This window comes from Meles meles, chromosome 18 (assembly GCF_922984935.1).
Source record: "Meles meles chromosome 18, mMelMel3.1 paternal haplotype, whole genome shotgun sequence".
In the NCBI taxonomy this organism is placed as follows: Eukaryota; Metazoa; Chordata; class Mammalia; order Carnivora; family Mustelidae; genus Meles; species Meles meles.
Genome location: NC_060083.1, coordinates 29,811,676 through 29,837,422, shown reverse-complemented (window position 1 = coordinate 29,837,422; position 25,747 = coordinate 29,811,676). Strand labels below are relative to the sequence as shown.

The following is a 25,747-nucleotide window of genomic DNA, read 5'->3' as shown; positions in this document are numbered from 1 at the left end:
CATAATTTCCTGGTTAAGGGGGCCCACCCAAGCACCAGTAAAGGGAGAAAGCTACAAAGCACCTCACTGTGCAGTTTCAAAGTACCTGAGATAAAGAAAAAGCCCTGGAATGTTCCAGAGAGAAGAAAAACAGGTCTCATTACAAAAAAACATGGAATCACAATTGAGAGACTCCTTAAAAAGCAACATTAGAAGCTAGAAGACAGTTTTAAATTATCTTCAATTTTTAACTTACAATTTAAATTCTGTACAATTCAAATGATCAATAAGCTGTAAGATAGAATAAAGCTTCACTATGCAAAGGACCTAAAACATTAGTGACACCTGGGTGGCTCAGTCAGTTAAGCATCTGCCTTCAGCTCAGGTCATAATTCCAGAGTCCTGGGTTCGAGTCCCACATCAGGCTCCTTGCTCAGTGGGGAACTGGCTTCTCCCTCCACTTACCACTCCCTTGTTCATGCTCTCTCTTTCTCTCTTCCCCCCCCTTCTCTGACAAATAAGTAAATAAATCTTAAAGGAGGGGGGGACTTAAAACATTAGCTTCAAATGCACACTTTCTCAGAATGCTACTAGAAGATATGCTTCATCAAATAAGAGAAAATTCAGACAGAGGAATATCAAGGTTGCAGGAAACTGGAGTTCTAACCCAGAATAGAGGGGAAAAGAATTCTCAAATTAGAAAGGGAAGCTCTGGGATGACAGCTGTGGAACAGTCCCATAGTAGTCAACCTAGATTGTTTCTGAAGATGGATTTTGGCTGTAATGAGAATTTTTATAGCTATGGAAAAGTTTGGGAATTAATTAGTGATAGAATACATAGAAGAGCAAAAAAGGAAAGAGTTGTTAACTCCAGGACAGACCAAAAAGTCTTGTACAAGAAAGAAAATGTGATCATAGTGTACAATGTAACATCTGTAAATGGTAATCCACTGACTATTGATTACACAAGAATTGTGGTATAACTATTAGGAAAATGAAAAGATGATGAGGTATTAGTGATGTAAGAGAATAAACATCTTCTATAGGAAGAATCAATACATAGTATGTAAAGGTTAAAAATCAAGAAGTAGTAGTACTAAAAGCTATTTAGAAACATGGAGGTAAATGAGTAGAACTATAATTTTTTTAAAAAAAATATTTTATTTATTTATTTTTTTGACACAGAGAGATCACAAGGAGGCAAAGAGGCAGGCAGAGAGAGAGAGAGAGGAGGAAGCAAGCTCCCTGCCGAGCAGAGAGCCTGATGCGGGACTCGATCCCAAGACCCTGAGATCATGACCTGAGCCGAAGGCAGAGACTTAACCCACTGAGCCACCCAGGCGCCCAAGTAGAACTATAATTTATTTAAGGGAATTGTTTCTGAGGATTGGGAATTGGAGATAGGGTGTACATAGGTAAAAGAGAATTCTGAGTTTTTTATTAAAATTGTAACTACTGTGCTGTTATTTGATTTTTAAACTATGCTTGTGTTTTAATTAAAAATTAAAATTTATGAAGTTAAAATGATCTTTTAAAGAATAGTCATGAGGTGGGGCGCCTGTGGGCCTTAGTGGGTTAAAGCCTCTGCCTTCGGCTCAGGTCATGATCCCGGGATCCTGGGATCCAGCCCCGCATTGGGCTCTCTGCTCGGCAGGGAGTCTATCAAGAGTTGAAATCTCCTGACTTTTTATTTTTTTTAAAAGATTTTTATTTACTTATTTGACAGACAGAGATCACAAATAGGCAGAGAGGCAGGCAGAAAGAGAGAAAGGGAAGCAGACTCCCCGGGCTATGGACATTGGGGAGTCTGCTTCCCTTTCTCTCTTTCTGCCTGCCTCTCTGCCTATTTGTGATCTCTGTCTGTCAAATAAGTAAATAAAAATCTTTTAAAAAAAATAAAAAGTCAGGAGATTTCAACTCTTGATAAGATGGAGTAAGCATACTACATACTGTCTTAAAAACCTAGACAGAATGCATGAAACAGCTATTTGAGTACTGTGAAAAGTAAAATTATTACAGACAGATTTGGGAAGACTAGAATTCAAAGTACAAGTGAACTTTCTGGAGTAACTATATTAATTAACTAATTAATATAGGACAAAGTAGAGTTCAGAGCAAGGAGTATTAGTGGAGTATTAAGAATGAAAATTATAGGGATGCCTGGGTGACTCAGTCAATTAAGCTGCTGCCTTTGGCTTAGGTCATGATCCCAGAGTCCTGGGATCCAGTCCTGTATTGGGCTCCTTGCTCAGCGGGGAGCCTGCTTCTCTCTCTGCCTCTGCCTGCTACTCTGTCTGCTTGTGCTCTCTCTCTCTGACAAATAAATAAAATCTTTAAAAAAGAAAAAGAACGAAAATTATAAAGTGATGAAAGGGTCAATTTACCAATAAGATACAACAATCCTTTATGTGTATGCACCTAAAAACAGAGCTTCAAAATATATGATGCAATAACGTATCTGAACTGAGAAATTGATGAATCCACAAGCACAGTTGAAGATTTCCTCTCTCATTAATAGAAGAAATAGACAGAAAACCAATAAAGACACAGAAGACTTGAACAATGTTATTAACCAGCTGGATTGAATTGATACTATAGAGCACTCACTCCATGCAACAATGTTAGAATAAACATTTTTCCAGGTGCACAAGGAACATTTATCAATGTAGACCATATCCTGGATGATAAATGTTATTTTTTTTTAAAGCTTTTTTTTTTTAAAGATTTTATTTATTTATTTGACAGAGAGAGATCACAAGTAGATAGAGAGGCAGGCAGAGAGAGAGAGAGGGAAGCAGGCTCCCTGCTGAGCAAAGAGCCCGATGCGGGACTCGATCCCAGGACCCCGAGATCATGACCCGAGCCGAAGGCAGCGGCTTAACCCACTGAGCCACCCAGGTGCCCAAATGTTATGTTTTTTAAAAAGAATTGAAATCCTAGTGTGTTCTCTGACCAAAATATAATTAAATAATTAAATTAGAAATCAGTAACACGGGGCACCTGGGTGGCTCAGTGGGTTAAAGCCTCTGCCTTTGGCTCAGGTCATGATCCCAGGGTCCTGGGATCGAGCCCCGCATTGGGCTCTATGCTCAGCAGGGAGACTGCTTCCCCCTCTCTCTTTCTGCCTGCCTCTCTGCCTACTTGTGATGTCTGTCTGTCAAATAAATAAATAAAATCTTTAAAAAAAAAAAATCAGTAACACTTGACAGAAGAAAAATGTCCAAATACTTGGAAATTAAAAACATATATATTTTTTACAGTAAACGTCTAGTAATTTAAGTTTTTAAAATTTTTTTATTTTTTAATTTAAATTGTAATTAGGGGGCGCCTGGGTGGCTCAGTGGATTAAGCCGCTACCTTCGGCTCAGGTCATGATCTCAGGGTCCTGGGATCGAGCCCCGCATCGGGCTCTCTGCTCCGCGGGGAGCCTGCTTCCTCCTCTCTCTCTGCCTGCCTCTCTGCCTACTTGTGACCTCTCTCTCTGTCAAATAAATAAATAAAATCTTTAAAAAAAAAATTGTAATTAGTTGACATACAGTTCAATATTGGCGGCAGGAGTAGAGTTCAGAGGGTCATCATTTACATATAAATACGCTCATTGTAACAAGTGCCCTCCTTAATACCCATCATCCATCTATCCCATCACCCTCATCCCTCCATCAACCCTCAGTTTGTTCTCTATACTTAAGAGTTTCATGATTTGTTTCCTCCTCTCTCTTTTCCTGCCTCTCATATATTCATCCATTTTCTTAAATTCCACATATGAGTGAAATCATATTAAAAACCTACTTCTAGTGGCACCTGGGTGGCACAGTCCAGTTGGGCATTAGACTCTTTTGGTGATCTCAGGGTCCTCCTGGGTTTGAGCCCTGTGTCCGACTCCACACTTAGCACAGAGTCTGCTTAAGACTCTTTCTCCTTCTCCTTATGCCCCTCCCTCCTCTCTAAAACTAAGAGATAAATCTTTTTTTAAAAACTGTACTTATAAATAATCCATAGGTAAAGCAGAAACTCTTGGGAAAATTAGAAAATATTTTGAGCTAATCAAAAATTAAAATATATCTAAATAATTGGTCTGCATCTATAGCAGTGCTCAATGGGGAATTTCTATAATTGTTTATTTTCAAAAAGAAGAAAGGTCTCAAATCAATAAACTTCTACCTTAAGCTAGGAAAAGAAAAGCAAAATAAATATAGAGCAAACAAAAAAAGGAAATAATAAAGATAAGAGTATAAATCAGTGAATTTGAAAACAAAGGAAATCAATGAAACTAAGAATTAAAAAATTGATTTAATTTTTTTAGAAGATTTGTTTATTGGAGAGAGAGAGCAAGCACAAGTTGGAGGGGCAGAAAGAGAAGGAGAGAGAATCTCAAGTAGACTCCCTGCTGAGTGCAAAGCCCAACACAGGGCTTGATCTCACGTCCCTGAGATCATGCATGACCTGAGGTGAAACCAAGAACCTAGATGCTCAACTAACTGCACCATCCAGGTGCCCCTACCCTAAAAAAGATTGATTTTAAAAAGATAAATAGAGTTGATAAATCTCTAGGTAACTGACAAAAAAAGGAAAGCGACAAACTACCCATCTCTGGAATAAAATAAATCATATTACTATATACCCTGCAGATGTTAAAAAGATAATACGGACAAAACTATACTATATGCATACATTCAACAACTTAGATGAAATAGACTAATTCCTTCAAACCCACAAAGTACCAAACTCACTGAAGATGAAAAAGATAAATTGAATTGTCAATTCAATTGACTTTTGGGCTCCCTGGTAAGTGGGGAGTCTGTTTCTTCCTCTTCCTCTGCCCCTCCTCATTCTCTCTCTCCCTCTCTCTCAAATAAATAAATAAAATCTTTGAAAAAAGATGATAGAACCCTTCCCAATTTATTTTATGAGGCCAGCACTATCTTAACCAAAACTCAATTAGACAATATAAAAAACAAAAAAAGAAGACTACAGACTAATATCTGTCAAAAACATAGGTGAAAATATTCTTTTTTTTTTTTTTTTTTTTTTTTAATATTTTATTTATTTGACAGAGAGAAATCACAACTAGGCAGAGAGGCAGGCAGAGAGAGAGGAGGAAGCAGGCTCCCTGCGGAGCAGAGAGCCCGATGCGGGGCTCGATCCCAGGACTCCGGGATCATGACCTGAGCCGAAGGCAGAGGCTTTAACCCACTGAGCCACCCAGGTGCCCCAGGTGAAAATATTCTTAACAAAATATTAACAAATTGGGTGAGATGTGCAAAAATGACAGATTAAAGACCTCTGAAAATTCTCTAACAAAGGAATGAGAAAACAGGCTAAACAATTAGAATGAACTTTTTCAATACTGTAAATTAACCAGTTTACAACATTCCAGGAAACATTTATTCATGAAAATTTTTGACTCTTCATTAAGAACACAGTGTTGTGGGATTTTTCACTTGCCCAATTCCCATTCCCTCTCTTCAAGTTCACAATGGTTTTAAATCATGGTGAAAGCCAGTAATCTGCCAGCCACAGGAAGGGCTTGAACTTACTTCTTGAGAATTGTCATTTATGGAAACTGTCTGGTGATTTCCTGGAAGACCCCATTCACAAGGCTATCTTTATATGACCTGACTAGGAGCTTACCCAGGCAATTAATTGTTTGATTTCACAGCATCCTGAGATGATGACTAAATTTGGGCCAAATCATAAGCTAACTAAACAGCCTAGTGGGAAAACCTGGGAAATGAGATATACATAGGGCGTTTTAAAAGTTCTGACATATTCCTAGACTTTAATGGGCCGTGCCTGTATGTACAATGGTGCATATGACCACGGGTGTACACATGCTCAGGAAAGACCTGAGCAGACCCTAAGTTCTCACCTCTGGTTGACCCCGAGACTCTGTTGAAGCAGGAAGTGAAGACTATGGCAGAGTTGTTACCTGCCTGGCTGAGGATCGAAAACATGTTGGAAAACATGTGCAAAGCCTCTTGGCAAATGAGACATATATTGGTTACAGATGTTTAAGGAATCTTTGCCTAGTCATTAACTGGCTACTAAGTTGATCTAGCAATAGTAATACATGATAGGACACAGACTTTAAAGAATTACTTTTACAAAGTCACAATAGCAACAACAAAAGTCCTTGAGCAGAGGGAAGAATCTGAATTCTACAGTTGCCACATTGTATTATTTAAAACGTACTTTTTTCAACAAAAATTATGACATCTGCAAAGAAAGAAGAAAGGATATCCCATACACATGAGAAAAAGCAACCAATAAGAAATGTTCCTAAGATAGTCTAGACATTTTAGTTAGTGTGTAAAGTTATTTTAAATATAGCCAAAAAACTAAGGAAATTATGTCTAAAGAATTATAGGAAACTATGAAAATGATGTCTCGCCAAATAGAATTTTTTCAAAGAAGATAGTATCAATAATAATTTTTAAAAAGAATGTAATGGAAATTCTGGATTTGAAAATTTCAGTAACTGAAATGAAATATTCATTAGAGTGACTCAGCAACAGTTTTGAGCAGGAAGAAGAATCATTTCACTTAAAGGTAAGTCAACTAAGATTATCCAGTGTGAGGAATAGAGAGGAAAAGAATGAAGAATAATGAACATAGCCTCAGGGACTTATAGGACCCCTACAAGTAATTGTATTGTACTTGATTACTTGTAGTATCAAGTAGCTACTAATTTACGCATAATGGGAGTCTTGGGAGATGAGAGAGAAAGGAACAGAAAGATTAGTTGATTGAAGAAATAAAGGCTGGAAGCTTCCCAAATTTGATGAAAAGCATTAATCTGCACATCTAAGAAAACCAGCAAATTTGAAGTAATTCAAAATCAAAGATATGTAGACATGTCATAATCAAACTACTAAAAGACAAAGAGAATCTAGAAAACAGCAAGAGAAAACTCCTTATAAGACATCCTCAATTTTAGCATATTTCTTACTGAAAACTATGGAGAACAGAAGGCAATGGACTGACATATTTAAAGAAAAAGACTGTCAACAAAGTGTATTATATTTAACAAAACTGCCCTTCAAAAATGAAGGAGAAAGTAAGATATTCCCAAATAAACAAAAAACTGAGAGAATTAATGTCCAGAAAACGTGTCCTACCAGAAATGCTACAAGGGATCCTTTTCAGGTTGAAATAAAAAACATTACACAGTCACATATCCATATGAAGGAATAGAGTATCCATAAAGGTAATTTCATAGATAAATATAAAAAAACAATATAAATGTATACTCTTTTTATCTTATTGGATATTTAAAACAGCTGCATAAAGCTATCATTTTAAATATGTGGTGATAGGCATTGTCTTGGGGGTTCCCTAAACCACCACAGGTTCAGTAATTCACTAGGAAGAGGAATAATACATTTATCATATAGTTGTATGCACATAGAGGATTTATTACACTGAAAGAATATGAAGCAAAATCAGCAAAGAGGATAGGCACATGGGCAAAGTCTAGGGGAAATCAGGCAAAATCTTCCAAGGCTCCTCTCTCAGTGAAATCATATGGAACACACTTAATTTCCCAGCAATGATTGTGGTAAAATGTGTGAGATATTGCCAATTAGGGAAGCTCATTAAAGACTTGGGACCCGGTGTTTTTGTTTGTTTGTTTGTTTAAAGATTTTATTTATTTGACAGAGATCACAAGTAGGCAGAGAGGCAGGCAGAGAGAGAGAGAGAGGAGGAAGCAGGCTCCCTACCTAGCAGAGAGCCTGACTCAGGATTCGATCCCAGGACCCTGAGATCATGACCCGAGCTGAAGGCAGAGGCTTAACCCTCTGAGCCACTATCTGTGGCTGTTCAGATAGCTTCTGCCTAGCACTTCCCTGATGTCCAACCTCTTAGAAACAAAGCAAGTGCTCAACATAAATCAGTGTTGGCACATTTTTTTTTTTTAAGATTTTATCTATTTATTTGACAGACAGAGACCACAAGTAGGCAGAGAGGCAGGCAGAGAGAGAGGAGGAAGCAGGCTCCCCACTGAGCAGAAAGCCCGATGTGGGGCTCGATCCCAGGACCTGGGGATCATGACCTGAGCCAAAGGCAGAGGATTCAACCACTGAGCTACCCAGGCGCCCCTGGCACAAACATTTTAAACACAGGAGCATCTTTTATCAGTCAATGTTTGGAACCCTCCTGAAATCTAAGTTCCTAAACACCAAAGTCTACCTTGTATGCAGGCCTCTGTGGGGATAAGCAGTTTGGCATGGTGTTGCCTCTTTTCTGTACAGGCATACATATAAAGAGGTAATTTATATTACATTAGTAACACAAAGATGAGGGGGTGGAACAGAATTAGATAGGAACAATATTTCTGTATACTATTGAAATTAAATGGGTATTAATCCATGTAAGATTGTTATAAGGTAAAGTGTTAAAGCAGCCACAAAGAAAATAACTCAAAATAATAAGAAATGAGAAGAAATTAACATGATACATAAAAATATCTATTGTGCACCCGGGGTGCCAGAGTGGCTCAGCTGGCTAAGCATCTGACTCTTGATTTCACCTCAGGTCATGATCCCAAGATCCCGGGATCGAGCCCCATGTCGGGCTCTGTGCTCAGTGTGGAGTCTGCTTGAGGATTCTCCCTGCCCCCCAATAAATAAATAAAACTTTATTTTTTTAAAGAGAGAGATTTATTTATTTTATTTATTTTAGAGAGAACACAAACAGGAAGGGTTGGGAGGAGGGGAGAGAATCCCAAGCAGACTGCTGAGGGCAGAACCTGACATGGGGCTCCATCTCACAACCCCGATTTTGAAAAAAACATATGACCCATCTATATTCTTCTTATAAGAGAAACACTCTAGTTAAGCACACAGACACACACACATAGATTAAGGTACACAGATGGGAAAAGACTTAATATGCAAACAGTAAACCAGCAAGCTGGTCGATTATACAGACACCAGACAAAATAGACTTTAAGACAAAAATTGTTAATAGAGACAATAAATATTCCTTTTTTTTTTTTTTTTTAGATTTTATCTATTTATTTATTTGACAGAGGGAGAGCGATCACAAGTAGGCAGAGAGGCAGGCAGAGAGAGTGGGAAGCAGTCTCCCCGCTGAGCAGAGAACCCGATGTGGGGCTCAATCCCAGGACCCTGAGATCATGACCTGAGCCGACGGCAGAGGCTTTAACCCACTGAGCCACGCAGGCACCCAAATATTCCTTTTTTAAAAAGATTTTATTTATTTGTCAGAGAGAGAGAGAAGGAGAGAGAGAGTGAGTGCCAGGCAGAGGGGAAGCATGCATCCCACTGAGCAAGGAGCTGGATGCAGGACCTTGGGATCACGACCTGAGCCAAAGGCAGATGCTTAACCAACTGAGCCACCCAGGCATTCTGAGACAATAAATATTCTATAATAAACTTTCACTTCATCAAGAATATGTAACATTGGGGCCCCTGGGTGGCTCAATGGGTTAAAGCCTCTGCCTTTGCCTCAGGTCATGATCCCAGGGTCCTGGAATCGAGCCCCACATCAGGCTCTCTGCTCAGCAGTGAGTCTGCTCCCCCCCCCCCCCCCCGCCTTGCCTGCCTCTCTGCCTACTTGTAATCTCTGTCTGTCAAATAAACAAATAAAATCTTAAAAAAAAAATGTAACATTAACTGTGTAACATATACGCATATATGCAACTAACAAAAGGACCCTAAATTATATATAGCAAAAACGGTCAGAAATAGACAATTCAGCAGTTAACTAGTTGGATACTTTGTTACCCTAGTTTCATAATAGAACAATTATAAAATAAAAATGTGAGTCTTCAACACTATAACCCAGCAGTTATAAACCAGCATATCTATTACACTCCACCCTCCTAAGATACATGTGGCATATTCTTTTTTTTTTTTTTTTTTTTTTTTTTTTTTTTTTTAAAGATTTTATTTATTTGACAGAGAGAAATCACAGAGAGGCAGGCAGAGAGAGAGGAAGGGAAGCAGGCTCTCCGCTGAGCAGAGAGCCCGATGTGGGACTCGATCCCAGGACCCTGAGATCATGACCTGAGCCGAAGGCAGCGGCTTAACCCACTGAGCCACCCAGGTGCCCCCCATGTGGCATATTCTTCAGGATAGACTATATGTTAGTTTACAAAATCAGTCTTCAATAAATTTTAAATGGCTAAAATGGTAGAAAATATCTTTTCTAATCTCAGTGGAATAAAATTGGAAATCTATAACAGAAGAAAAAATGGGAAATTCATAAGTATGTGGAAATTAAAGAACATATTCTTAACCAGTGGATCCAAGAAGAAGTCATAAGAGAAACTAGAAAATACCTTGTGATGAGTGAAAATGAAAACACAGTGTACCAAAATGAAGATACAGTGAGAACATTGCTCATAAAGAAGTTTATAGTTGTAAATGCCTATGTGTGTATATATTTATATATATACATTATATATATATAATTTTATTTTAAGGAAAAATCTGAAATCAATAATCTAACCTCTTACCTTCAGGAATTAGAAAAAGAAGGGCAAGCCAAGCCCAAGGCAAGTAGATCAAAGGAATAACAGATACTAAAGTGGAGATAAAGGAGAGAGAATAGAAGATTCAGCAGAAAAAAATAAGGATAACAGAAGTTAGTTCTTTAAGAAGATAAAGAAAATTGACAACCTTTAACTAGACTGACCAAGAGAAAATACCAAAGGGACTTAAATTACTAAAATTGGGAATGAAGAGGGGATGTTGCTACCAACCTGATAGAAATATAAAGCATTATAAGAGAATGCCATGAACAATTGCATGACAGCAAATTACATAAATTAGGATGGACAAATTCATAGAAAAATACAAGCTACTGAAACTGACACAACAAGAAAAAGATCTGAATATATCTATAAAAAGTAAAGAGATAGAAGAATTAGTAATCAGAAAATTTCCCACAAAGAAAAGCTCAGGACTAAATGTCTTCACTGGTGAGTTCTAGCAAATGTTAAAAGAAGAGTTAATACCAGTCCTTTACAAACTTAAGAAAAATAGAAGGGCAAGCATGTATCATTGTATTCTATGAGGCTAGTATTGCCTGTTACCAAAACCAATCAAAGACATCACAAGAAAGGAAAACTACACAGCATATCTCTTATGGGTATAGATGCAAAAATCCTCAACAGAAAAGCAGAAAACTGAATCCAGCAACTTACTAAAAGATTATACACAAAGGCAATCGCACACAAGTGGGATTATCTTGGGATTGCAAGGTTGGTTCAACATCCAACCAATTTTATTGGTCCAACTCAAATCAATCAATGTAATATGCCATATTAGTAGAATAAAATACAAAAACCACATGATCTCGGGAAAAAAGCATTTGACAATATCTAATATATTTTCATGATCAAACACTCAAGATAGTAGAAATAGAAGGGCATCTACTACAAACTTACAGTGAATATATTAATGGTGTAAGACTGAAACTTTGCCCTGATGTGTTTGATAACAAGATGAGGATGTCCACTCTCATCACTTGTATTCAGTATTGTATTAGAGGTTCTACATGGGGCAATTAGTCAAGGGGGAAAAAATAGTATTTGGATTGGAAAAGAAATAAAATTATCTTAAAATTTGCAAATGACATGATATTCTACATGGAAATCCTGTATCCATAAAATATAACTGTTAGAGCTAGTAAATAAGTACAGTAAGTTACAAGAAACATTCAGTATACAAAAATCAATCACTTTGTATACAGAGGGAATAAACAGTCCCAAAATGAAATTAAGAGATTCCATTTACATAATGCAATAGTGTTATATGGTGACAAAAAGTAGCTACATTTGGCATAAGCATAGTATAACATATAGACTTGTTAAATCACTATGTTGTAAACCTGAAACTAACGTAAAGCTGTGTATCAACTGTATTTCAATAAAAATAAATTTAAAATTTTTCATTTGCAGTAGCATCAAGAAGAATAAGTTACTTAGGAGTAATTTTAACAAAAGAAATGCAAGATTTGTACATTAAAAGCTATTAAACATAGTTTAAAGAAAATTTTAAATAAATGGAAGAATTCCAGGGACTGGACGATTTATTGTTAAGATAATGTTTCTGCAAATTGGTCTGCAGAGATTTAGTGCAATCCCAAAATACCAGCCCGATTTCTTGCAGGAATTGAGAAACTGATCCTATAATTCACATGGAAATTGAAAGAAACGAAGAATAGGCGCCTGGGTAGTTCAGCCGGTTAAAGCCTCTGCCTTTGGCTCAGGTCATGATCCCAGGGTCCTGGGATCAAGCCTCGCATTGGGCTCTCTGCTCTGCAGGAAGCTTGCTTCCCCCCACCCCTCTCTGCCTGCCTCTCTGCCTACTTGTGATCTCTGTCTGTCAAATAAATAAGTAAAGTCTTAAAAAAAAAGAAAGAAAGAAACTAAGAATAGTCACAAAAATCTTGAAAAAGAACAAAATTGGAGAACTGGCAGTTCTCAACTTCAAACTTTTTGCAATGCTACAATAATCGAGACTGTGTTGTACTGGCATTATATAAACATACAGAAAACAGGAGTAGTATCAAAGGTCCAGAAACAAACCCCCATATCTCAGTGAGTTGGTTTTTGACAGAAGTATCAAGACAGAAGGAGGAGAGATGGCAGAGGAATAGGAGAACTCTAGGTTTGTCTTGTCTCATAAACACAACTAGATAACTACCAAATCATCTTAAATACCCCATAAATCAACCAGAATGCTGACAAAACAAACACCCCATAAATCAACCAGAATGCTGACAAAACAAACTCCACAGCTAAAGAGAGAAGAGGCCACACTGAAGAAGGTATATTGTGATCCTTGCTGTTCCCTGACTATGTCAGGTAAGCTCTTGCTCCAGGGCCTTTGCACTTGAATTTCTCTCGGCTAGAACACTTCCCCTTCCACGTATATACACAGTTCATTCCTTTACCTGTGAAGAATCTTTATTCAATTGATGTTTCTCACTGCTCAATATCACTGTGTTTAAAATTTAGCACCCCCTACCAACATTCCCTGTTTTCTTTCCCTTTTTTTTTTTTTCCTTAATACTTGGTACGATCTCATATACTATATAATTTTCTTACTTCCTGCCGTGGACTAAATTGTGCCCCTCTCAACTTCATATATTGAAACCCTAATCTGCAACATAATGCTATTTGGAGATGAGGCCTTTGGAAGATAATTAGGTTTAGATGAGGTCATACAGGTGGGGTCCTCATGATGGGATTTGTACCCTTATAAGAAGAGATACCAGATAATTTGGTCATCTCTCTCTTCCTCTCCTTCTTCTGACCCCCACCCATGTGAGAACACAGTGAGATGGCTGGCATCTGCAAGCAGGAGGAGAGACTTACCAGGGAACTAAATCAGTTCACACCTATTTCTTGTACTTTCCAGCCTCAAAAAATGTGAGGACAAAATTCCTATTGTTTAAGCCACCTCCCACCCCCCAAAATATACCAAGACAATTCAATAGGGGGAAAAAAATCTTTTTAATAGTGTTGAGATAACTGGATATCCACATGCAAAAGAATGAAAGTAATCCCCTTTTTCACACCATATACAAAAGTTAATTCAAAATGGGTCAAAGACTAAAAAGGTGTAAATCTTCTTGTCTTGGACTAGGCAGTGGTTTCTTAAATCTGACATCAATAGCACATCTAAAAAAGTTAGATAAATTGGGCTTTGTCAAAGTTAAAACTTTTGTTCTTCAAAGAACACTACTAAAAATGGAAAAGAATTCATGCACAGAAGGAAATATTTGCAAAAAGTGTGTCTGATAAGGGTTTAGTATCCAGAATATATAAAGAACTCTTATAAGTCAACCATAAGAAGACAAACAATGCAGTTTAAAAGTGGACCAATAATTTGAATAAGCATTGCTCCAAAAGAGATACACAAGTGGCCACTGTGCACATGAAAAGATGCCCAGTATCACCAGTTATTAGAGAAATGCAAATTACAAGCACAGAGAAATGATACTTCAGACTTCTTAGAGTACATATAATGAAAAAGATGGATAATAACAAGGGTTGGTGGAGGATGGAGAAATAGGAAATCTCACACAAAGCTGACAGAAATTTTTAATTGTGCAAGTGCTCCAGGAAAAAAAGTGTGGCAGCTCCTCAAAAAGTTAAACATTGAATCTTTACAACCCAGCAATTACACTTCTAGTTGGTTGGATTCATATGAGTATTTGTACCCAAATGTTCATAGTAGCATTATTCATAATACTCAAAAGGTGGAAACAACGCAAATGCCCATTAACTTATGAATGGATAAATATGATGAATATTATTCAGCTGTAAAAAGGAATGAAGTACTGATACACAATAGGAGTAGCCTTGAAATCATCGTGCTAAATGAAAGAAGCCAGACACAATATGCCATGTGTTACATAATTCCATTTATATGAAATTTCCAAAATAGGCAAATTAAAGAGACAGCAAATGTATTCATGATTGCCAGAGAATAAGGAGAATAGTTGGATAATTGGGAGTGACTAGTGGACACTGGGATTCTTTTGGTAACATAAAAATATGTGATGGATATGTAGGTTGCACAACTTTCTAATGTACTAAAAATCACCAAATTGTACACTTTTTTTTTAAATTTTTTAAGATTTATTATTTTAGAGAAAGAGCATGGGGACGAGGGGCAGAAGGAGAGGGAGGTCTCAAGAGAGAAGATCCCAAGCAGATTCCCCACTGAGTACAGAGCCTGTTGCAGGGCTCAATCTTACAACCCTGAGATTATGACCTGAGCTGAAATCAAGAGTCAGACACTTAATCAACTGAGCTACCCAGGCACCCCTTGAATAATTTTTAAAATTAAAAAATATTTTAGCAAACCAAATCCAACAATCCGTAAAAAGAATAATGCACCATAACAACATAGGTGATCTTAGGAGTGAAAGAGGGAGAAAGACTCTCAAGCAGACTTCACACTGAGGGTAGAGCCTCGTGTGGGGTACGATCTCACAACCCTGAGATCACGAGCTAAGATGAAACCAAGAGCCAGATGCTTAAATCAACTGTTACACCCAGCCACCCTGTTGGCTTTTATTTTCAAAGTCATTTTTATTTGATTTTTCTCCCCCTTTTTTTTTTAATAGGTGTATTCGACACAAAAATGATTGGGGAGCTCTTATTCTAGTGGATGATCGCTTCAGGAGTAATCCCAGTCGATATATATCTGGTAAGAATTGCAGCTAGGCTTAGAGTAAGAATTAATAACAATCTTTGGTAATTAGTAACTGCTAGTTTTAAAGAAAAATTTTGGACAGAATTTGAATTATTAGATCAAACATGGAAAAACTCACATTGATGGGAAATCTAGCATTAAATACTTACGTATTTTTAAAAAATCTTTATAGCGGAGTTGGTTAGTTACTAACATATCAGTTAGTATCCTGTAATTTCATAGAATGTGGTATTTAAGTAATAGAATAATTTATTTAGCATTATCAGGGCAAAGGCTGTTCGCAGGAATTTTCTAAGAACTAAGTTTTTATATTTAAGCACGTAAGCACATTTCCTTTGGCTGCTTAGGATTCTTTATTCTTTCATTCTAGATTATACTGAAGTTTGTTGATTGTTAGAAATGCTTCAGCTGTTCTACAGTTCATGTTAGTCAGAGCTAATATTTTCTAAAAGAAAAAAAAGTACCACTGTAGGCCTCAAGATGAAGTAGATGGTCATTTTTTCCCCACTCAGATGAACAAATATTATATGCCTATAGTTTTTATCTAGCGGTCACACCATCCTTTTAGAGTCAATACCAGGAATCCATCTGTCATTAAAGAACTGTTGGAAATACTTGCATCTTTATTATCTTTAGAGCTAAGAAGTTCATACCATACTATGATAAAGAGATACAAAATTTGAAGTTTCTTTCAGATTAGCTACCTGTAGGTATGGATTCTTTCTATTTCAGAGCCTAATATTTGGTTTGGTATTAAAATGTATCCATCTGGATTAAAGCACTCTTTTCTGCCCTTTCCATGTAAAGCAAGCCATTGAGCTTAGGTCCAGACATAACTAAAAGCAAAATGTTAACTGCTTTGTTTAGTCAGCAGGTGGAGCTCAGATTCTTTGAGTTTTCAAAAGCAACCTGACATTTTATACCGAAAAGCTTTCTTTGATTACAGATAGTTCCAAACATGAAAGAAATGACTATAATACTAAAATTCTTCAATTTTAGAAAGTTTCATGTTTAATCAGTATAATTATTTTCCCCAAGCAAACAAAAATAACTTTAAGGGAAATGCTTATTCAAAATGTTCTTCTATGCGCACCTGGCTGTTCAGTAGACAGAACATAGGATTCTTGATCTTGGGGTTGTAACTTCAAGCCCCATGTTGGGTTTAGAGATTGCTTAAAATAAAATCTTCAAAAAATTAAGATGGTCTTCTTGTCAACTATATTTCAACTTAAAAATGCAAAATTTGAAAACAAGTTTATCTTATTTAAAAATCTTGAAGTTAAATTTTTCCCTGATGGTTCAGATTTGCTGAGAGTTGTTTTTTTTTTTTTTTAGGATTTTATTTTTAAGTAGTCTCCACACCCAACGTGGGGCTGGAACACGTCAACCCCAAGATCAAGTCGCATGTCCCTACTGAGCCAGCTAGGCGCCCCCAAGAGATTTTAAAAATTAAGAATTTTTCATTATTTCTGTATGGTTTTTATTCATTTTTTCTGAGATTCATAAAAATGTGAAGTCTTCTTATCTAGACAATAATAGCACAACAACATACAAATTCCTTTTGATGTCTAGTCTTTGTTTAAATTCAATTTGTATTAACTAAAGAACTCAATTCAATTTACATTAAATATAGAAAAGCTCCATTAAAATAAAAGCAAAGGAATATATTTGAAATGAATGTATCGCAACTTGAAGCCCTATCTTATTTTTCTTTCAACTTAAAATACCATAGTGACTTTTTAAACTACTTCAGAAGATGATGATCGTGTTAGTAACACCAGAAGAGAATATTTATTTTCTTTTAAAAGTCCAGATACCTGATTTTGAATTGAAACAAAACACCTTATGCTTTTAACATGGTTCAGGGTTGTACAGTTTTCACATGTTACAGGTCAGATCACATCTGTGTCAACTTGATTATTTATATATTAAAAAATAATTATATAATAAATTTCAAACAGGACACAGTTTGTCCCTAATAACATTGTTATTCCTTTCATTCTTAGGATAGTTTAAGACATATTTGGAATTGAGGGAGAAGGGCAACAAAAAAACCTATGAGACTGGCATCTTGAATTTATTTTCATGGAAGAAGTCAAAGTTGGAATGAAAGACTATGTTATTTACAACTTCTAATTTCCCTAAAATTAAAATGTAAGCAATATTTGTGGGGAATTATGATTAAATTAAAATTTGCCTTATTTCCCCAGTTATTCTAAACTGATAATAATACATTTCTCTCTTTCCAGTCTACTCCCACTGCCTCTTCCCTACCTCCAGTTGATAATCAGTGCATATAAAGAAAAATGTTACTCATGCATGAGCATAGTGTACATGTGAAGTTGTTTAGGCAGGAAAAATATTGAGAATCATTCTATATAACATAGATTCATGTGGATTACTTAATTAGAAAAATTATCTAAGTGTATTCTTAATACATAATATTTTCCTTGGGTTTACTTTTTTCCTTAGGACTTTCTAAATGGGTACGGCAGCAGATTCAGCACCATTCAACTTTTGAGTGTGCACTGAAGTCCTTGGCTGAATTTTCCAAAAAACACCAAAAGGTCATTGCTGTATCGAGAGAGGACAGAAAGTTTATACAGGACAGTGAGTCTACACTTGAAGTGACCTGTTTGAAGGACAGTAGTTTAACTTACTTATCAGAAGTGACAAGTCATCTAGCACCAGAAAATCCTAGGAAAGATGAAGCAAAAGCGTGTGTCCATGAACAACAGTGTCATAAAATAACTAAAAGTCCATCTCTACCAAGAGGCATCATCTCTAGAAAGGAAAGAGGTTTGAAAAATTTTGCCTATTTACATTTGATAGAGAAGTCTTTTGTTATATCTAGTGAAATGATAGAAATGATATTTATTGTGCTATAGATACATTTTCTTAAACGTATTGGTCTGAAATAGGTGTTATCATAAAATAATGAAATAGTGTGGTATATTGGGATGGGAACACACTTTTATCAAGAGACCTAAGCATAGGAGTGCCTAAGTGGCTCAGTGGGTTAAAGCCTCTGCTTTCGGCTCAGGTCACGATCCCAGGGTCCTAGGATAGAGCCCGGTATCAGGCTCTCTGCTCAGCAGGAAGCCTGCTTCCCCCCTCTCTGTGCCTGCTTCTCTGCCTGCTTGTGATCTCTGTCTGTCAAATAAATAAATAAAATCCTAAAAAAAAAAGAGAGAGACCTAAGCATATTTTCCATTTACCAGGTTTGCCACTACCTAGCTTTGTGACAATGAGCAACTTAACTTTTTTGAATCTTAATAGAAAAAGGAATCTCTGCATACCTGTCCCTCAAGCTGGACTGTAAAGATCTAATAAGATGATAAATATAGCATGGTAAAATACTGTATAAATGGTACATGTTTTCCTAAAGGCTATATTAAAAATTGGTCTAATTTATAGATACTTCTCTTACATGAATTTCTTAGTTTAGGGGAGTGAGAGTCATATATTCTAAATTATAAAAAAAAAATTTTTTTTAATATGTTAGAGGGGTGCCTGGGTAGCTCAGTTGGTTGAACATCCAACTCTTGATTTTGGCTCAGATTGTGATCTCAGGATCATGAGATCAAGCCCCACTTAGGACTCTATGCTCAGCAAGGAGTCTCCTTGAGATTCTCACTCCCTCCCTCTGCCCTTCCCCACTCTTATGTGTGCACTCTCTCTCAAGTGTAAATAAATAAATCTTCAAATATATATATATATATATTAGAATTTAATAGTCTATGTCAGAGATTAGCAAACTGTGGCTTATGTACCAAATTTGGCCATCTGTTTTTGTGAATCAAGTTTAATGGAACATAGTCACATCCATTCAGTTATATACACAACAGCAGAGTTTAGTCATAGTGTTTTGCACTCAAACAGCATAATTGAGTACATACATACCTCAGAGATATTGCGGGTTTGGTTCTAGACCACCACAATAAAGCAAATATCACAATAAAGCAATTCAAATGAATTTTTTAGTTTCATAGTGCGTATAAAAGTTGTGTTTACATTATATTGTAGTCTCTTAAGAGTGTAATAACATCATGTCTTAAAAAATAATGTATAATTTAAAATACCCCAATTTAAAAATACTTTGTTGCAAAAAAAGAAAATACTAACCATCTGAGGTTTCAACATATCATAATCTTTTTGCTGGTGGAAGGTCATGCCTCATAGTTAATGGCTGCTAACTGATCCGGGTGGTGTTTGCTGAAGGCTGGGGTAGATGTCGAAATCTCTTTTTAAAAGACCCCAGTGAAGTTTGCCACATCAATTGACTCTTCCTTTAATGAATGATCTCTCTATAGCTTGTGATACTATTTTATTCAAAAGTAGAACTTCTTTCAAAATGGAGCCAGTCCTCTCAAATGCTGCTGCTACTTTATTAACTGTTTATGTAATATTCTAAATTCTTGGTAGTCATTTCAACAATTTTCACAGCATCTTCACTGGGAGTAGATTTTATTTCAAGAAACCACTTTCTTTGCTCATGTATAAGAAGCGGTTCCTCTTCCATTGAAGTTTTTTTATGAGGTGGCAGAAATTCAATCACATTTTCAAGCTTCCCTTCTAATTCTAATTCTCTTGCTACTTCTACTGCATCTCTACTGAAGTCTTGAATCACTCAAAGTCACTCACTGGGTGACTTCCAAACTCCTCTTAATGTTAATATTTTGACCTCTTCCCATGAATCATGAGTGTTCTTACTGGCATTGGGAATGGTGAATCCTCTCCAGAAGGTTTTCAATTTTTTTTTTTTTTTTTGCCTAGATTCATCAAAGGAATCCTATCTGTGGCATCTGTTGCCTTACAAAAATGTATTCTCTCTCTCTTTTTTTAAACGATTTATTTATTTTAAAAAGAGAACACAAGCAGGAGGAGCAAAGGGGGAGAGGGAGACTCCTAAGCAGATTCTGTGTTGAGCACAGAGCCCAATATAGTGCTTGATCTCATGACCCTGAGATTATGAGCTGAGCTGAAACCAAGAGTCAGACACTTAAACTGACTGTGCCACCCAGGTGCCCCCAAAAATATATGTCTTAAATAATAAAACTTGAACGTCAAAATTACTCTTTGGTCTGTTTTAGTTTCAACATGTCTTCCTCACTAACCATATCATTTCTAACTTTTGATTTTAAGTGAGAGACAAAAATAAAGTAAGAGAAGTGTTACTCTTCCTTTCACTTTGACACTTAGAGAGGCCATTGTAGGATTATTAATTGGCCTGATTTTAATATGTTGTGTCTCAGGAAATAGGGAGGCCTGAAGAAAGGGAAAGGCAGAAGTTGGGGGAACAGCTGGTCAGTGGAGCAGTCAGCATACACACATTTGTCTGTTAAGTTCACTATCTTAAATGGATGTGATTTACAATGCCCCAAAATAATTACAATAGTAACATCAAAGATCACTGATCACAGATGACCATAACAAATAAAATAATGAAAAAGTTTGAAACACTGCAAGAATTACCAAAATGTGATACAGAGATATGAAGTAAGCAAATGCTTTTAGAAAAATTTTGCTTGTAGGCTTGCTTGATTCAAGGTTGCCACAAACTCTGAATCTGTAAAAGTTGCAGTATTTGCAATCTGCAGTAAAGCAAAGTGCAATAAAAGGAGGTATACCAATAGTTGCAACAGGTAATAATATGAGCCACAAAGCCTAAAATCTTTACTGTCTGGCCAGTTGTAGACAAAGTTTGCCATACTGTGGTCTATATCATTGGGTATCATTTTTTTTTCCCATTTTATTTATTTTTTCAGCGTAACAGTATTCATTGTTTTTGCACATCATTGGGTATCATTTTAATTATTTTAGCTAATAAGTGATAGTTTAATATATCAAGTATTAAATATTTACTTTGTAGTATCTGGTGGTTTAAAAAAAAAAAATGCCATAGTGAATTAAAGGCCATAAGCCTGGTAATCAGGAAACATAAGTTCTAGTTTGGGCCTGAGTACTAACCAGTTTTATAACTTTAAACAAATAATTTAGTGTTTGTGGTTGCCAGTTTTCTTTAGGGAATTAATCTGGGTTAGTTTTTCCCAATCCTTGGTTAGTGGATTTTCAAGGCAGATTTTTATAGCGTGTTTCCTTCGTTACTCAGCCTTCTTCCTATTCCTTTTACCCCTCCTTTTTTCATTCACTTCTGAGGTCCCTGGTGTGGAATTTGATAGTTTACCAGACAGCATTATAACTTGGGCTCAGAATCACTGGAGGCCTAGGATTCCTTTCAGAGTTCACATTTTGTGCTTTCTGTTCTAAGATGGAAGTCTTGCTACTATTGGTTGTGGGCTTTAAATTATGATCCTATACAGTTAAGTCAGTATTTTTAATAAAAATTATGTTAATGCAATAATTATATTTGTTAGGAGCAGAAAATTAACACTCTTAAATTTTTGTAGATGATCCTGTATTATTGGAAGAGTCTCCCCAGGCAGTGAAAGCAGAAGATACTGTGATTTCCAGATCTACAAGCCCAACCTTCAACAAACAGACAAGGAGAGCTAGCTGGTCTAGCTTTAATTCTTTGGGACATTATCTTACTGAAGAAATTATAACTGCAGCTCCTAAGTTCAGGTTGCCAGAAGACTGTGCCTCTAGTGTTTCCGCTTTTGAAACAGAAAAGGGATGTAAAACAGTTTTTCCACTCAGTGATAAATGTGAGTCCTCAGCTCTGATGGTAAACACAGCATTTGGACAATACCCTCAGTCAGAAATCACTATTACATCAATAAAGATTGATTCTAATCTTCTTAAAAGAAATGATTCCAAACAGCTGTGCTGCTGTGAAGAAGCCCTGGATCCAGACACTGAATTGTCTCCAGTTGGTGAAGAAGCTAAACTTTCCACCTCACATAGAGCTTCTGAAACAGAAGCAGAGGATGAATCTATCTATTTTTCACCTGAGCTTTATGATCCTATGGATACAAATGAAGAAAAGAATGAACCAGTTGAAAGTGATAGAAACAATAGATTGGCTAATCATTCAAATTGCATTTTAGTTGAAGATCTTTTTGAAATTAAAACTATGAAAGGAGTGGATTCAGTCCAAGAAAAGAAAGCTGAGGATTACACAGACACAAAGTTGAATTGACTCATGCATATCACAGAAAGTAAAATTGATAACATTGGTAATAATGTAAAAACAACTCATAAACGAATTGGAATGGAGAAAACTTGTGAAACAGATATAAAGAAATTTAAACAGTCTCCTTCCAAAAATAAAGGTGTGTTCCATGTTGTTAGGTAGTAATACTTAACTAACACTATAAAAATATGTTGTCATGCTTATATTAAATGCATCATAAATGACAATTTCTACTTTGGATAAATGGTATAGGTTTTTTTTTTATTTTAAAAATATCTCTCAACTTCTTTAGTATTAGAGGTTTTTAGAAGTCTTACTTTAGGTTCAGAATGTAAGTTTTATTGTTTTTGAGTTTTGATAAAGTGATTCATACAAATTATTTTCCTTTAACAAGTTTTCTTTACCTATATACAATTTAAAATTAATCTGAAAGATATGTAGTTTCCTTTAAATTTCACATAAATATTTGTATTTTGTAGTTCTTTTCATTTATTTTCATACTGATACATAAAAATGAATAGAAGTCTAACCAGTCACACCTCAGGCATGTTTCACTATATATTTACCTCAAATCAGTATATAATTTTTAGAAATCAAAGTTTTCTTAAAGAGTTTATTCCTGTATTAAACTGCCTACTTGTAAGTAATTAAGAATTAAGAAGAAAACTGTGATTTTTTTTACGTTATTTTACATTTTTCTGTTTTTGATGAATCAAAGTCAAGCACATGTTAAGCAAATTATGTAAAGTTACAAAATGCAAAATGAATGACTCCAAATTTTCTATTATAATTACTTAGCTTCATCATCAATGTGGAAAAAAGTGACATGTCTTAGCATGAAGGCTATAATTATAAAACTATCAGGATAGAAAACTTCATATATAAATTTTATAAGTAGGGGCGCCTGGGTGGCTCAGTGGGTGAAACCTCTGCCTTCGGCTCAGGTCATGATCTCAAGGTCCTGAGATCAAGCCCCGCATGGGACTCTCTGCTCAGTGGGGAGCCTGCTTTCCCCTCTCTCTCTCTGCCTGTCTCTGACTACTTGTGATCTCTCTCTCTCTCTCTCTGTTAAATAAATAAAATCGTTTTTTAAATAAATAAATAAGTTTTATAAGTAGACCTGAACATGTAACTGCAGCCAAAAAATGTTCTTATTGCTCACTAAATTTTTTTTTAAATTTTGACACTTTTTATGTATTTGTGAATGAAGCTATACTTCTGCTCAAGTGATTATAGAAGATGCACTTCTCTATCATCTTTCCAAAAATATATTCACTCGTCTTTTTCTAAGAAACATTATTATTCATTGGATATTTATTAAGCTTTGTGTGGGTGATTTGAATTGAAATTTTATGAGTTGTCAAGTTGGGGATATGGTTTATTATTTTCAAGTCGAAATTTCCAGAAATCAAGTATTTTATATATTCATTTTGATAAATGAATTATTATATATAATATTTACTTTTATTTTGAAGGTGTTTAGATTGAACACAGCATTGGATAGTACAACTGTAAGCATAGTTCAAAGAAATTTAAATTGATAATTTACCAGTTAAAGAATTCATCTATAGATTAGGATAGATTAGATCCCTAGTATTACATATTTTCTTTGAGTAATAAGTTACAAACACTAGAATGGAAGATAATTTCTAAATCGTTTTGAAAGGGTGAAACCATTTATCCTTTCTGCTTTAGTTCCTAATCCACAGATAAGGGTAGTGGTGTAGTAGAAAGAATACCAGGTGGAAGACAAGAGACTTGTGCTTTATTCCTAGCTCTGCCACTAATTTGCTAAGTCACATTGGCAATCATCCTGCCTTTGAGAAATTTGTTTCATCTGTGAAATGTGGCATTTAGTACTATAAAAATCATGTAAATCCCTTTCAGCTTTAAAAACCCATAGTTTAGGGGCGCCTGGGTGGCTCAGCGGGTTAAGGCCTCTGCCTTCGGCTCAGGTCATGATCCCAGGGTTCTGGGATCGAGCCCCGCATCGGGCTCTCTGCTTGGCTGGGAGCCTGCTTCCTCCTCTCTCTCTCTCTGCCTGCCTTTCTGCCTACTTGTAATCTCTATCTGTCAAATAAATAAATCTTTAAAAAAAAAAAAAAAAACAAAACCCATAGTTTAAAGAAATATATATTGATATTATATTTTGAGTAAATTTTCATTTGCTTTTGTTCCAGAATGCTTTATTTTTTTTTTTAAAGATTTTATTTATTTATTTGACAGAGAGAGATCACAAGTAGGCAGAGAGGCAGGCAGAGAGAGAGGAGGAAGCAGGCTCCCCACGGAGCAGAGAGCCTGATGTGGGGCTCGATCCCAGGACCCTGAGATCATGACCTGAGCCGAAGGCAGCGGCTTAATCCACTGAGCCACCCAGGCGCCCCAGAATGCTTTAAATAAGGTAAACCATTTTGTAGAAAAGGGGAAATGACACTCACCTCCCTTTAGGGAATAACTGTATGAATATGCTGCTTAGTAATTTGAGAAGCAAGATATTTATTTTTAACAGTGCTGCAATGAAAACATTTTTGACCCTTAAAATTGCCTTTAGAATTGGTGAATGACATGAGAAAAACACAATATTTTTTAGTCATAACCTTGGTGTATTATCCAAATAAACCTCAAATTTACTCTCTAAAATCTAATTTTCTCTGAGGCTAAAATTTTCCATTAACTGAGAATGTATATAGAGATGTGACACTAGTATTTAGGGATTCCAAAAGGTATTTAAAAATTTCGTGCAATGATCTCAGTATTGAAACAGGTATAGGGTTTCCAAAAATAGCAACATGACCAGGATAGTATTGCAAGAATTAAATTACCAGCCTTTATGGGACACCTGGGTGGCTCAGTCAGTTAAGCGTCCAACTCTTGATTTCCCTTCAGGTCATGATTTTCAGGGTTGTGGGATCAAGCCCCAAGTCGGGCTCAGCATGGAGTCTGCTTGTCCCTCTCAGTTCCTCCGTTTGTGCATACTCTCATAAATAAATAATAAATAAGAAACTTATAAAATCTTTAAAAGATTTTTTTTTTAATTAAGTACCAGCCATGGGGCACCTGAATGGTTCAGTTGGTTAAGTGTCTGACTCTTGATTTCAGCTCAGGTCGTGAGATTCAGCCCCACATCAAGCTCTGCATTCAGCAAGGAGTCTGCTTGGGATTCTCTCCCTGTCCCTCTGCACCTGCCCCCCTCCTTCGGTCTCTCTCAAATAAATAAATAAATCTTTGAAAAGAATAATGAAGCACCAGTCTTTATAATAGAGTAGGAGGTAAAACATTTTAATTAGTAGTAATGTACTTTTAAAAGAGATGTTTTGGACCCCAAGTTAAAACAGGTGAAAGCATTTAAAGACTTACTTATTTGAGAGAGTGAGAGCACATGGGTTGGGGTAAGGGCAAAGTGAGAAGGGGAGAGATCCTCAAGCAGACTGCACTGAGGGTGGAGCCCAATTTGGGGCTCCTTCCCACGACC

General features: G+C 36.2%; 1 protein-coding gene across 2 annotated transcripts in view; it reads left to right on the top strand.

The window, feature by feature from the left end:
• The window catches only part of BRIP1 (BRCA1 interacting helicase 1), a 183,491-nt gene extending 160,348 nt beyond the window's left edge, over positions 1 to 23,143 (top strand). For both annotated transcript variants that reach the window (XM_045985542.1, XM_045985543.1), the window contains 3 exons: positions 15,091 to 15,173; positions 17,652 to 17,978; positions 21,590 to 23,143. In XM_045985542.1, coding sequence (XP_045841498.1) covers positions 15,091 to 15,173; positions 17,652 to 17,978; positions 21,590 to 22,281 — 1,102 coding nt within the window. In that variant the 3' untranslated portion in view covers positions 22,282 to 23,143. The remainder of the gene's footprint in view (positions 1 to 15,090; positions 15,174 to 17,651; positions 17,979 to 21,589) is intronic.
• Positions 23,144 to 25,747: the final 2,604 nt, after the last annotated feature.